Source organism: Maniola hyperantus, chromosome 26 (genome assembly GCF_902806685.2).
Source record: "Maniola hyperantus chromosome 26, iAphHyp1.2, whole genome shotgun sequence".
Lineage (NCBI taxonomy): Eukaryota > Metazoa > Arthropoda > Insecta > Lepidoptera > Nymphalidae > Maniola > Maniola hyperantus.
The window spans coordinates 3008287-3020461 of NC_048561.1; the positions used below are offsets into that span (position 1 = coordinate 3008287).

At 37.7% G+C, this 12175-nt stretch overlaps 1 protein-coding gene and 1 long non-coding RNA gene across 3 annotated transcripts in view; one reads left to right on the forward strand and one right to left on the reverse strand.

Annotated features, from left to right (window-relative positions):
• The window catches only part of LOC138404198 (uncharacterized), a 60517-nt gene extending 53117 nt beyond the window's left edge, over positions 1-7400 (reverse strand). The window contains exons 1-2 of one of the 2 annotated variants that reach the window (XR_011238217.1): positions 6972-7400; positions 4291-6203 (exon numbers count right to left, since the gene is read on the reverse strand). This is a non-coding gene — a long non-coding RNA (uncharacterized lncRNA). Of the gene's footprint in view, positions 1-4290 lie in introns of both variants that reach the window. The other variant, XR_011238216.1, reaches the window with a different exon arrangement.
• Positions 1-12175, forward strand: part of LOC117994088 (UDP-glucosyltransferase 2-like) — a 63260-nt gene that overhangs the window by 40312 nt on the left and 10773 nt on the right. Inside the window, exons 2-6 of the mRNA XM_069507525.1 lie at positions 1255-2954; positions 10398-10482; positions 10960-11016; positions 11524-11683; positions 11834-12028. Of these exons, the coding sequence (XP_069363626.1) occupies positions 2667-2954; positions 10398-10482; positions 10960-11016; positions 11524-11683; positions 11834-12028 (785 nt within the window). The 5' untranslated portion in view covers positions 1255-2666. The remainder of the gene's footprint in view (positions 1-1254; positions 2955-10397; positions 10483-10959; positions 11017-11523; positions 11684-11833; positions 12029-12175) is intronic.

The window sequence follows — 12175 nt, forward strand, 5'->3', positions numbered from 1 at the left end:
GCGTAACACGTTTGCTTGTTTGCTTAGCAAGTCTGCCGCCTATTTGGGAGTCTGGTTGAGGTTGTGGGTTTGATCGTGGGCATGCAAATCAACTTTTCAAAGTTATGAGCTTTTTAAGCAATTTAAATATCACTTTAACTATGAAAGAAAACATCGTGAGGAAACCTGCATGCGTGAGAGTTTTCCGTGTTCTCAAAGGCGTGGGAAGTCTGCCAATCTGCACAGGGCCAGCGTGGTGAACTATGGCCTAGGGTCTAGATCCTTTTCAATCTGAGAAGAGACTCAGTAGCGGGGCGATGATGGGTTGATCATAATATATGTATATATTTCTTACACCAATTGGTGACTCCTCAGGACCACAACCCACTGCCATTTCCTGGCCAGTTGTATTCAGAACATGCACTGCATTGTCTGAAATTTGAGGAATCTCCACGCAATTTCCAGTGGCATTCCGGGCCGGGCTCCACCCTCGTCTCGGGCCTTGCGTTTCTGGTCACGCCAGCACTTGAAACAAAAAGTTGTTAAATTAATGCACTTCTCTGTATATCTTAAGGAAATTGCTATAGTATATGAATGAATATTTATGTTCAACATAACTTTTAGATTTTGACAAATATAGCATTGATTTATTACATATATCATATATTTGCACTTACAGTTGCAGTGCAAATTAACCTCTGTCCAGTGAATATTAACGAATTATCAAAATAGTAGTCATGTTTTCTATAGTGGACTATTTACAATGTTAATCACTACAAAATTTTATATCTCTACTAGCTTATGCTCGCGACTTCGTCCGCGTGGACTACATAACCGTGGACCATGTTAGTGTAAACGGGAAAACAGTAGACATCGACAACCAAGATGTCTCTCTCTTTTCGCGAGATATCTCATGCGACACATGTTAGCCCTGCAGGTGAGATTGCTAAGGGCTAACTTGTATCTGAATTTTTGATCGCTTTAACAATTGTTTATCTATGATGTCTGTATCTTCGACTATGTTACAATGTTCTTATCATCGTTATCACTGATTTGTCTATCGACTTTTGGTGATAGACACGATAGACACCCCCCCGGACCCCCAACCCTCCACTCCCCTGGCTACGGCTAGGCACTGAAAGGTAGGTATTATTAAATATTCTGTGGTTTCAACGATACTTGTTATTTGTAACTAAATTATAATATACTAGCTGATCCCCGCGACTTAGCCCGCGTGTATATAATAAAAGCCTATGTCACTCCGGAATAATGTAGCTTTCTATTGGTGAAAGAATTTTCAAAATCGGTTCAGTAGTTCCAGAGATTACCGCTTTAATATATTAGTATAGATCTATTTCACATAATTATAACCATTGAGACACGGAATAGATCTGCAGGTGAGTTCATAAAATAAATAAATTAAAATTATTTTTTATTCAAGTAAACTTTCACAAGTGCTTTCGAATAGTCAGATGCATCTACCACTGGTTCAGAATGCCCTTCCTACCGAGAAGAACCAGCAAGAAACTCGGCGGTTGCTCTTTTCAAATATTTGATATAGGTACAAGATTATGGCATGTATAAAATAGAATTTGCTGTCCTGTGCGTTGCTGGAACGAACTGCAGGTCAAATTCACGCTCTTTTATCATTTAGATAATCTTCAATTGTGTAATATGCTTTTTTCAGGAGCATATTTTTAAAAGATTTTTTAAACTTGTGCAAATATAAGTCCAAAATGGTTTGCGGGATTTTATTATAAAAGGTTACTAAGTACATACTAATATTAATTAAAGTAACAGCATCTCAAATATCGAACATTGACGAAGTTCCCGCGTCTTCTAAACTTCTAAACTTCGTCATCAGCAAGTCAACATCAGCTTTCACAACTTTCTTCTACGAGACATTTCACCGCGATTAATAGCCTCATCTGGTGACAGATGGGCTGGCTCATTTTTTGCGCAACGGATCAGCCTGGCTGTCCAGCGCGGAAATGCAGCCAGTATTCTTGGCACCATTCCACGCGGTCATGATTTATATAGTAATTAGATAAGGCTAGCTTTAAGTTTTATTGTAATATTTAAAAAAAAAAAAAAAAAAAAACATCAGCTACCTAGTCTATATCTATATATAAAAAAGGAAAAGGTGACTGACTGACTGACTGACTGACTGATCTATCAACACACAGCTCAAACTACTGAACGGATCGCGCTGAAATTCGGCATGCAGATAGCTATTATGATGTAGGCATCCGCTAAGAAAGGATTTTTTAAAATTCAACCCCTAAAGGGTTAAAATAGGGGTTTGAAGTTTGTATGAAAGTTAGTCAGATTTCAAGGAAGTTTTTTAGTTAATATTTTTGCAATTAGCAGTATGACATATTTGATGTTAAAATCTCACTGTGAAAGCCCTCAAATCAACCCTAAGGGTGTAAAATAGGGGTTTAAATTTTGTTTACTCCACGCGGACGAAGTCGCGGGCATAAGCTAGTTAAAAATAAAATGAAAAGTGTTATTTATTTTATTTTTATTTATTTTATATCTAATTAGAACGGCAGTGCCACTAGATGATTAATAATAAATTTAAATACGAATAAAGGTACAAGAAAAAAGACATAAAATACAAAACGATAAAAGATCAAAGGATTTTGAATATGTACGCTGAGAACATTGAATGACATATTCATGTAATGCTCTCAGCGTACTTCAGTAACTCCCGAACCAGTATTATAGACCCATCATTAAATGTTATATCTTGTACGATGGTACGGAAACCTTCCTGTGCGAGTCCCACTCCCACTTGGCAAATTTTTTGTTTCAGCCTACAGGTACAAACTAAAATGAAGTTAGCCATACTTCTGAGTGTCATGTCAACGGCACACGCATACAACATACTATGCCTGCAGAATGTGCCTTCCAAAAGCCACTACCATCTTGGAAAGGGGCTGGTTTACCCCCTACTTGAAGCTGGACATAAGGTAATTTATCTTTAGGGTTCCATGTAAAAAAGGAACTTTTATAGGATTCTTAAAAATGGTTCCTGCTTCACCTTTCTATTATTGTACCGCAAGGCATCGCCAAGGTCTTCACCCGTAGGTAGTCGAAATTTCACGGATAAGTACGAAGCGATTTGCCTACTCATTTCTGATTCGAACCGCTAAGATTTGGAACACCCTTCCAGCATCAGTTTTCCCCTCCAATTATAATATGGGTACCTTCAAGTCAAGAGGCAATAGGCATCTTCTAGGCAAGCGCGCAAGCAAGCATGGGGTTATTCAAGGGGCGGACCAACAAATTCCTAAAAGGCCGGCAACGCATCGGCGGCTCCTCTGGTGCTGCAAATGTTCATGGGCGGCGGTAATCACTTAACATCAGGTGACCCGCCTGCTCGTTTGCTCGCTATATCTATTTAAAAAAAAAGAATAATAGGTAGTACTGTGTAACCGCGTATGAGATAGCGATATCATGACGTAACGATGACGTCACATGACAAGGTTTGAATCTAATGTTGCCACAATAACTGAGGCGTGTAGTTGCAAAACCCGCTAAAATACTTTTTTTAACTCCCCTTTTACACTTGAAAAAAACTTGTAACGCTTTCTGACTAAACAAACGCAATCCTGTTAGGTATTAAAATTATCGTTGGAGGATCGGAAAACAGGATATAATAAATCTATAGGCAATATTATCTTTTTTTTTAAGTTATCGGCGAAAGTAAATTCATTGTAGAGGAATTTGAAACTCACTCATAGTTATAGAGGCTTATGACATTTACAGATGACATTTAAGGGGGTTTTGCAAGGAACATTATTGAGAGCTACTATAACGTTTGGATAGTGTTATGCAATAAATTTTAGTATGAAAACTTGAAAATTATAATTAGCCAACAGGAAAATAATAAAACACATCAATATTATTGTTGAGGAGTTTATTACATAGAAAAAAAAAAAACAAAAATTCTATAAATTCAAAACACGTGTTATAATGCATACATTTTCAAAATGTATGAAATTAAACAGAGTACACCGTTAAGCATATTATACAAACGAAAATTTATGTAAATCCTATTTTTATATTATAAATGTGAAAGTTTGTGAGGCTGTATGGATGGATGGATGTTTGTTACTCTTTAACGCAACAACGCATGAACCGTTTTGGCTGAAATTTGGCACAGAGATAGATTATAGTTTGGGAATACAGACAGGCTTTTTATCCTGAGAATTACAGAGTTCCCGCGGGAATTAAAAAACCTTAATCCATGCGTACGAAATCGCGGGCATCCTCTAGTGATAAATAAAAAAGCATGGATTTGACTCGCTCCAGCAATGCACGGGGCTGCAATTATTTAAACAGTATGGCATAATATTAGTGTAAACTAAACATTTGAAAAGAGCAACTGCCAAGTTTCTTGCTGGTTCTCCTCGGTAGAAACGGCATTTTGAACCAGTGGTAAATTATTATGACGATTCAAAAGCACTTGTAAAAGTTTCTACACATACGAACTTATCTCTTCAAATCCGCCCTCACACAAGTCACACGCGTCTACGGAATCATCATTGTCCTCGATCCGATTGTCTAGAAACAGCTGAGTCTGCGCTCTTTCTTGGATTTTTTTATAAAATTCTAAGCTTTCTACTTCTTGCCAGTTGTTGCCAAAGTGGGTCGACAAGAGTTTGACGACATCTTGTAGCTTCGATTGCTTGGGCACGATTTTGTGGGGTTGAATCAGTACAGGTTGTATATTTATAATTTTTTTATTTTTCTTTGTAATTATTTTTTTTTCGTTTAGTTCACTGTTATAATTTACTTCTCCCTGTACTAAAATATTGTTTGTTTTTGTCCGGGTCAAAAAAAAGCGCTTGCTTTTCATGAAAGGAAAATGCCAGCTGCTTGTGGGTTTTATAACTGACTCATATCCCTTTTTCCAGTCGTACACTGCAATATCTGCAAGACCTGTGCATGTTGCGTTTTCCTCCAATACTGAAACGTATTCTAAAGGCGAAACTATCACCTCCTTACCCTTAAGGGTTTTTTCTATTTTTGCAAATACCCGGTCAGGAGGAATAAACGAGTGGCCAACGACAGGGAATACTAATTCCACTTTTTTAACATGTCTTGGAGCCTCCGTGTAAAGCCACTTTCCGAGCATAGCAACCATACCTGTGTTTTTATTCTGACCAGAACACCCATCAGATATAATTCTCAAAATTGTTATTCGTTCATCAAAACTCAGTTTCTGTAAGAAATGGTAGACTGCGCTTATAATTTCGTTACTTCCCTTGGCATGCGTTGTTTCATCCCAATAGTACGAGTGTACATTTTGTTTAGTTAGTTTTGCTTTCGAATTCCCCAAAACTATGGCAAAATGATAAAAGCTGAATTGCCGGCTATAATATGCTGACTGGTCAGGTAATTTCGGCAAGGCCTGATTTTTTTGACAGTCGAATGTAATAGTTTGAATGTGCTCACTGTCATTTTGGAGAATTTTGTAAAATGCTTTAAATTTTAGACGGTGAATCCTTTTCTCAATCATTAACTCGTTTCTTTTAGATGTTTCGGGTTCCGATTTTAAACGTTCATCTATTGCGATACAAGTCGAGCACACATCTGTTCTAGGGGACCCAAAACCAATATTGTACTGCGTGTTAAATATCTTTCTGAAAAAACTTTGCTTAACATGGAGCGCTGGTTCACGAGCCTGGTTGTAAAGGCGCCACATTTTTCGAATGTTTAACTCCGGAGAAAGATACAGTCTGTGAATATTTTTCGATCGGCAATAGTGGCTTTCCTGTCCTTTAAATGATTCTATAAACCACTGTACCGAATATTTTTTTGCTTCAAACTTTACACTATTTCGGTCACCACCTCTATTTTCTGTTGGCATCGAACCACCACTCTCATAGAATCGATTCAGGACACCTTGAATACGGTCTTTTTTAATTAAAAGTGCTGCTGTAAATGTTTTTTGACACACAGGAATATTTTTTCCATCCTTTCCGAGAATAGTGTATTTTATTGCTTTTTTCCTTTTACTGTTAGCTTTGCCAGCTTTAGCTTTAGTTACAGAGCAATATTTTAACAAAAAGTTATCTTGCGATAATTTGTTTGAGCATCGATAAAAATTTTTGTGAAACTTTCGGATATCTTGACAAGTTAGTTGACTGCAACGAAATGCCTTTTGATCATGATTGCACTTTGGAAATTGAGGTAATCCAGTGGGCTTGTACCTAGAAAAAACATATAATCTCTAATTAATTCTCAAAACAAAAGAGTTGGACTCAAACACGAAGGGTTCCGTACTATCGTACAAGAAATATCACTTTTTAATTTTTTTTATTTTCATGGCGGCCATTTTTAAACTTTTATTATTTGTTATTATAGAGGCAATAGAAATATACACTCTGTAAAATTTTAAACTCTCTACCTATGATGGTTCACGAGATACAGCCCGCTGACAGACAGACAGACAGACGGACGGACGGACGATTTAGATTTTATAAGTAGGTACACATTATAGGTAGGTAACTAGGTACATAAGCAAAACGATTAACAAGCTCATTATTCATTCAGAAAAATATAGAAACAACTAGCTTCTGCTCGCGGCTTCACCCGCGTGAATTTTGGTTTTGTAAAAATCCCGCAGGGACCTTGGATTTTTATGGGATAAAAGATAACCTGTGTGTTAATCTAGTTTATAGCCTATCTTCATTCCAAATTTCAGCTAAATGAGTTCAGAGTTGTGAAGAAGTAACAATCATACACACACATACATACAAGCTTTCACCTTCATATTAATTAGGTACCTATTGAAGGCGAAAGTTTAGTGATTATGATTAAATAAGCTGTTATTCAAAAATCGAGCTATCTATAATATACAGCAAATATCAAATCTGTTCAGCGTGTAACTCCCGGCCACTTTATTGTTTCTTGCAGCGCTTTGCATAACACCATTTTTTGAACAAAATAATATAGAATCAGGTCAACTTTTTACTCACCGTTTATCACGAGCCACTTCACGTTTCCACAAAGCTTTATTGATAGGACGTTTCCGTGAGTGTTTAGGGTCACATTTTGTCACTAACTGCATCATTTCATCCATTTTATGTTTTTAAATTCAATAAAACTCGATTACACTTTTTCACTACTCAACACAAATCGCCATACTGTTTGTCAGGTCACGTGGTGCGTACCAAGCTATGTGATTGGTCGATTCTGTTTTAGAGGAGTTTGAAATTCACCCATGTCATTATAGCGGATTTTGTTACCAAGCATGAAGTTAAAGTTATAATTTAGTGCTGTTATAGTGGGATTTGCTCGGAAATGAGTTATTCACCTAATAGAGATTTGAGAAACCTATCAGGAGAAATCAAAAAGTCGATTTCTATATAAAATCGTTTTAGCGGGTTTTGCAATTACACTTCTCAACTGTGCTTCCCTCTTTGGGGTATTAGATGGAATAGGGAAAATTCTTTCCAGATCTTTTTAATAAAACGACAAAAAGAAGATGAATTGATTTTATTTTTATTTTTTACACTACATACATAATGACAGGCTACCTTTTGTCGTAAAAAAGGCTTGAAGGGGTTGAAATAGGGGATGAAAGTTTGCATGGTAGTTTATCATTAGTCTACATTACAAGTTATTACTAAGGGGGCATCCATAAATTACGTGAGATGTTTAAGAGGGGAGGGGGTCAAGTCAAATCTCATCTATTCTTACGTTGGAGAGAGGGGGGGTCTCGGCAAATATCACGCAATTTTTTTCCTGATTTTAACCACAAAAAAATTATACTATTTTGGTCCATTTAATCCAGATTGTATTTATTTATTTAGTACACTTATAACTCACAGGAATATTGATTACTAGTCTTTACTAGTCGTAAATAAAAGCACGAAGCAATTTTTTTTTTCTTTTTACAATAACATTCCAACGCGTTTACGTAAGAAACCCACATTTTGAAAAATCTCACGTGAGATTGGGGGATGGGGGAGTGGGTTGAATAAAACCTCACGACATCTCACCAGGGGGGGAGGGAGGGACAGATAATTCAAAAAAACACCTCACGTAATTTGTGGACGCCCCCTAATTCACTAGTACTACTAACTGATACTATCAACTGTCCAGCATCGCGACTGCGAACGCAGATAACGTTTGTGTGGGGAACTCAGGGGCCGGAAAGTCGCTTATTATCACCTATTGTAGTTTTTATTAGCGCCGTCTATTAGTTGGTCACCTGAACTAAATTATTGCTTGATTTACTTTACTCTATGGTCAGAGATTACAGGCTGCCATTTGTGTTTTGAATCGGCATGGTGTTTTGTTTTTTCTGTTTTGGCGAAAGGTAAATTCCGTTACTAGTACGTCGAGTCGAGTGGTTTCTTCTTCGTCTTCTCGTGAAATTAACATTTAGTGATCTGTGAGACATAATAAAAATAAAAAGTAAATCACAATCAGTGTTGTTATTCCAATGAACCTATAATAATTAAGGTGCCAATAAAAAGGTGGTCCTGTTACACTGCGTGCATTAAATAGATAAACCAAAATCACATGGATCTTTGACTTTTCAGTGTTTTATTGTTTTCAATTCACTAATAAATTAAGTATTATTGTTAAATTAATACTTGTTTTGAAACTCAATAAAACACTGTAAAGTCAAAGGTCTATTGTGGTTTTGGTTTACCTATATAATGCACGTAGTAGGTACCACCCATTTATTTATAGGTATAGTAGGTATATATGTATGTAGATACCTATAGGTATGTATACAGTTACAGTTGTAGGTGACCAACTAATAGACGGTGCTAGGTTTGCATTAGGAATTTGGGTGACATTAAAATCTTATGAGAAGGCTCTCTATTTCCAGTGTATTATTTTACTCTATGGGGGAACTCTTAAAGGTTGCCCACCCACACAGACGCGTTCGGCGGTCGCGGTCGCAGTGGCAGTGGTTGTAATACCTTGATAACTAAGTATTACAACTATATTACCTTGATAATAAGGTGTATTACAACTGTTCACCACTGCAACCACGACAGCAGACCGCGTCTGTGTGGGTAACGTTTAAGGCGAGTCACCGAGGCTAAGCGGAAAAAACTGGTTTGCTAGATCAAATGTTTTAGGTATTTACTATTAACTAATGGTCTTGCTAAAAATATACAATATACCTAAAGACATTGTCTAAAGAATGTGCTACTTTGATACACAATAGGAAGTACTTCACTCGATCAAATAAAATCTTGAAATAAGCCGATATAAAAGTCTAAAACGAATTATTTAATACTTAAATAATAACGTTTTGGCAAATAATTTTTATATGGAAATATTTGTCTTTAAGTACTACAGAGAACCTGCTAAATTTTGGTTTTCAACAGGACTTCTATAATTTATTAAATTCAAATTTAACGTTTGAAACACAGAATTTGAACGTTGCCAAGCGGTTTACTTCAAAGCCGCGCTGCCCGCCTCGGTGACTCGCCTTAACCGTGCTTCTGGTGCAGTTGAGTACAGAAACGCAAATTATTTATTGATTGAGAAACAATTGTCAATTTTGTAAATACATTTCTTCATTTTTCTGTGGGTTCTGACAATTGTTTTGTGTATACGCACTTGAAGGTATTTCATAGTAATAGCTTTTATCAAAAGGATTTTATGATCATCTAGGGGAGAGTGGTCATACGAAATATTGGTATGTACCTTAAAAAAATTACTTTCCAAACATTTACGTAGACATTGGGGCCGATTCACTTGTACACAATCTGTAAACTAAACTAAATTAACAGGTCTAAATCTAGTGCTATCCTTTTCTGCAAGCAATATTATGACATGGATAGCAGTAGAATTAGACGTGCCATTTTAGTTTAGTTTAGAGATTGTGTACAAGAGAATCGGCCCCATTGAGTTATCAATAATTGTTGTAGTTGTTTGCTTTTTTCTAATAATTTACTGCCCAATTGTGCTACATTTTGACTTAATACTTTTTCAGCAATTTCGAAAAACTGCTATTACGTCGTTGGAAGGATAGTGCTACCTTTATCCTTGCTACTCAAGATTCAGGAAATGTTCATAGGTAGTGAAATAGAGCCTCAAAAGCTCAACGGGTAAAGGAGTGGACTGAAAACCGAAAGATCGACGGTTCAAACCCCGCCCGTTGCAGTATTGTCTTACCTACTCCTAGCACAAGCTTGACGCTCAGTTGGAGAGGAAAGGGGAATATTAGTCATTTAACATGGCTAATTTTCTTTAAAAAAAGAAATATATTACAGGTACCAAGCAACGACTTCATGCTTAGACTCCCAACTCCTCAATCCTGATGATGTAGGGTACAGCAGACGTATTGTCTAACTAAACCCTACTCGTTTTGAGAGACCCGTGCCTGTAGTGGGTCGGCGATGGGTTGTAATGATGATGATGAACGTTTTCAGGTGACATGGATTACAACGTTTCCCGGCAAACCAGTTACAAACCTGACCTACATCGATGTTAGTCATATACAAGAGTTGATGAAGCGTAAGTAGGTAGCTATCTATATTTATATTTTTATTAGTTCCGTACCTCAAAAGGAAAAACGGAACCCTTATAGGATCACTTTGTTGTCTGTCTGTCAAGAAACCTACACGGTACTTCCCGTAGACCTAGAATCATGAAATTTGGCAGGTAGATAGATCCTATAGCTGACATTTGGGGAAAAATGTGAATTAAGGCTTAACTACATCACACAAAAAATATTAAATTGTGATCATGAACTAATAATTAGTATTTTCAATTTTCTAAGTAAGATAATATATCAAGTGGGGTATCATATGAAAGGTCTTCACCTGTGCATTCTAAAACAGATTTTTATTTATTTTTATGTATCATAGTTTTTGAATTATCGTGCAAAATGTCGAAAAAATACGACTGTAGTACGGAACCCTCATTGCGCGAGCCTGACTCGCACTTGGCCAGTTTTTTATTATTTCTTTTATTTTGTGTTTTTACTGACAGATCGAAATGGCAACACCCCGCACAGCCCCCGCGCTAACCGGGTGCGGGCGAGCGCAGGTGACGTGCGTGTGTGCGGGGCGAAGGTCGAATTATCTGTGGTTTTGTATTAGTGATAAGCAAACCCTACATTTTACAAATTCTATCTCTGAATCTTGTTTAATGCATCTATAGGTATTTATGTAATGTTGTGTATAAGTCCCGTAAATTGCTATTGCGCTGGAACCATGTCTCATTAACATCCACGTGACGTCAGCCGAAATAAAACAATACCGTCGGCAAAACATTTTTTTTAGAATAATTATAATCAGTAGGACCCATATTATAAATGCGAAACTGTGTTTGTTTGTTGGTTTGTCCTTCAATCGCGTCGCAACGGAGTAACGGATTGACGTGATTTTTTGTATGGGTAATTCCACGCGCACGAAGTCGTGGGCATCAGCGAGTAAAATAAAATAAAATAATAAACGGTACCGAACGAGCTAACGTGCTCTCCGAGGCACGGAGGAAACGAAAGGGCCGAAGCTTTTTTTTATTTACACTTGTTTTTTATTGCCACATTTTCAGATTTGGACATGACCCGCCCGCAAAGCATGAACTTGGTGAAGGAGATAGCATGGAACGTCTCCCGCAGCACCCTGGAGACTCCAGCAGTGAGGAACGCGCTGACCATGGAGAAGTATGATGCTGTCATCACTGAGTGGTTTTTCTCCGAAACGGAGGTTGGGTTAGTACCTCTGGTTAGTACCAACCCTCCACTTCCCATGGCCCCACCAACCTCTCGGTTATATGGGCCCAAATATATCCTATAGACCAACTACAATCTAGCGAATCTTGTCACGGGGATGACGTTGATGATAAGTTTCGTTATTTTCAGCTATGCAGCGGTGCAAGACGCCCCATGGATCCTACTGGGCGGTATGCTGCTCAACACACATCTGGAGTACCTGATGGACACGGTGCGCTCCGTGCCCACCATCCCCGCCTTAACGAGCAACTATGATACGCCCATGACCCTGTGGCAACGCATGAAGAACACCTTCAGCTTCCTCTTCTTTACCTACCTCACTATGTAAGTCGGAACTCACAACTCAATACAAACAACACTATGTGAGTCGTAAGTCAATATAACTACACTATGTGAGTCACAACTCAATATAAACCATACCATGGTGCGTGCGTGCCCACCATCCCGGTCTTGACGAGCGACTACGATACG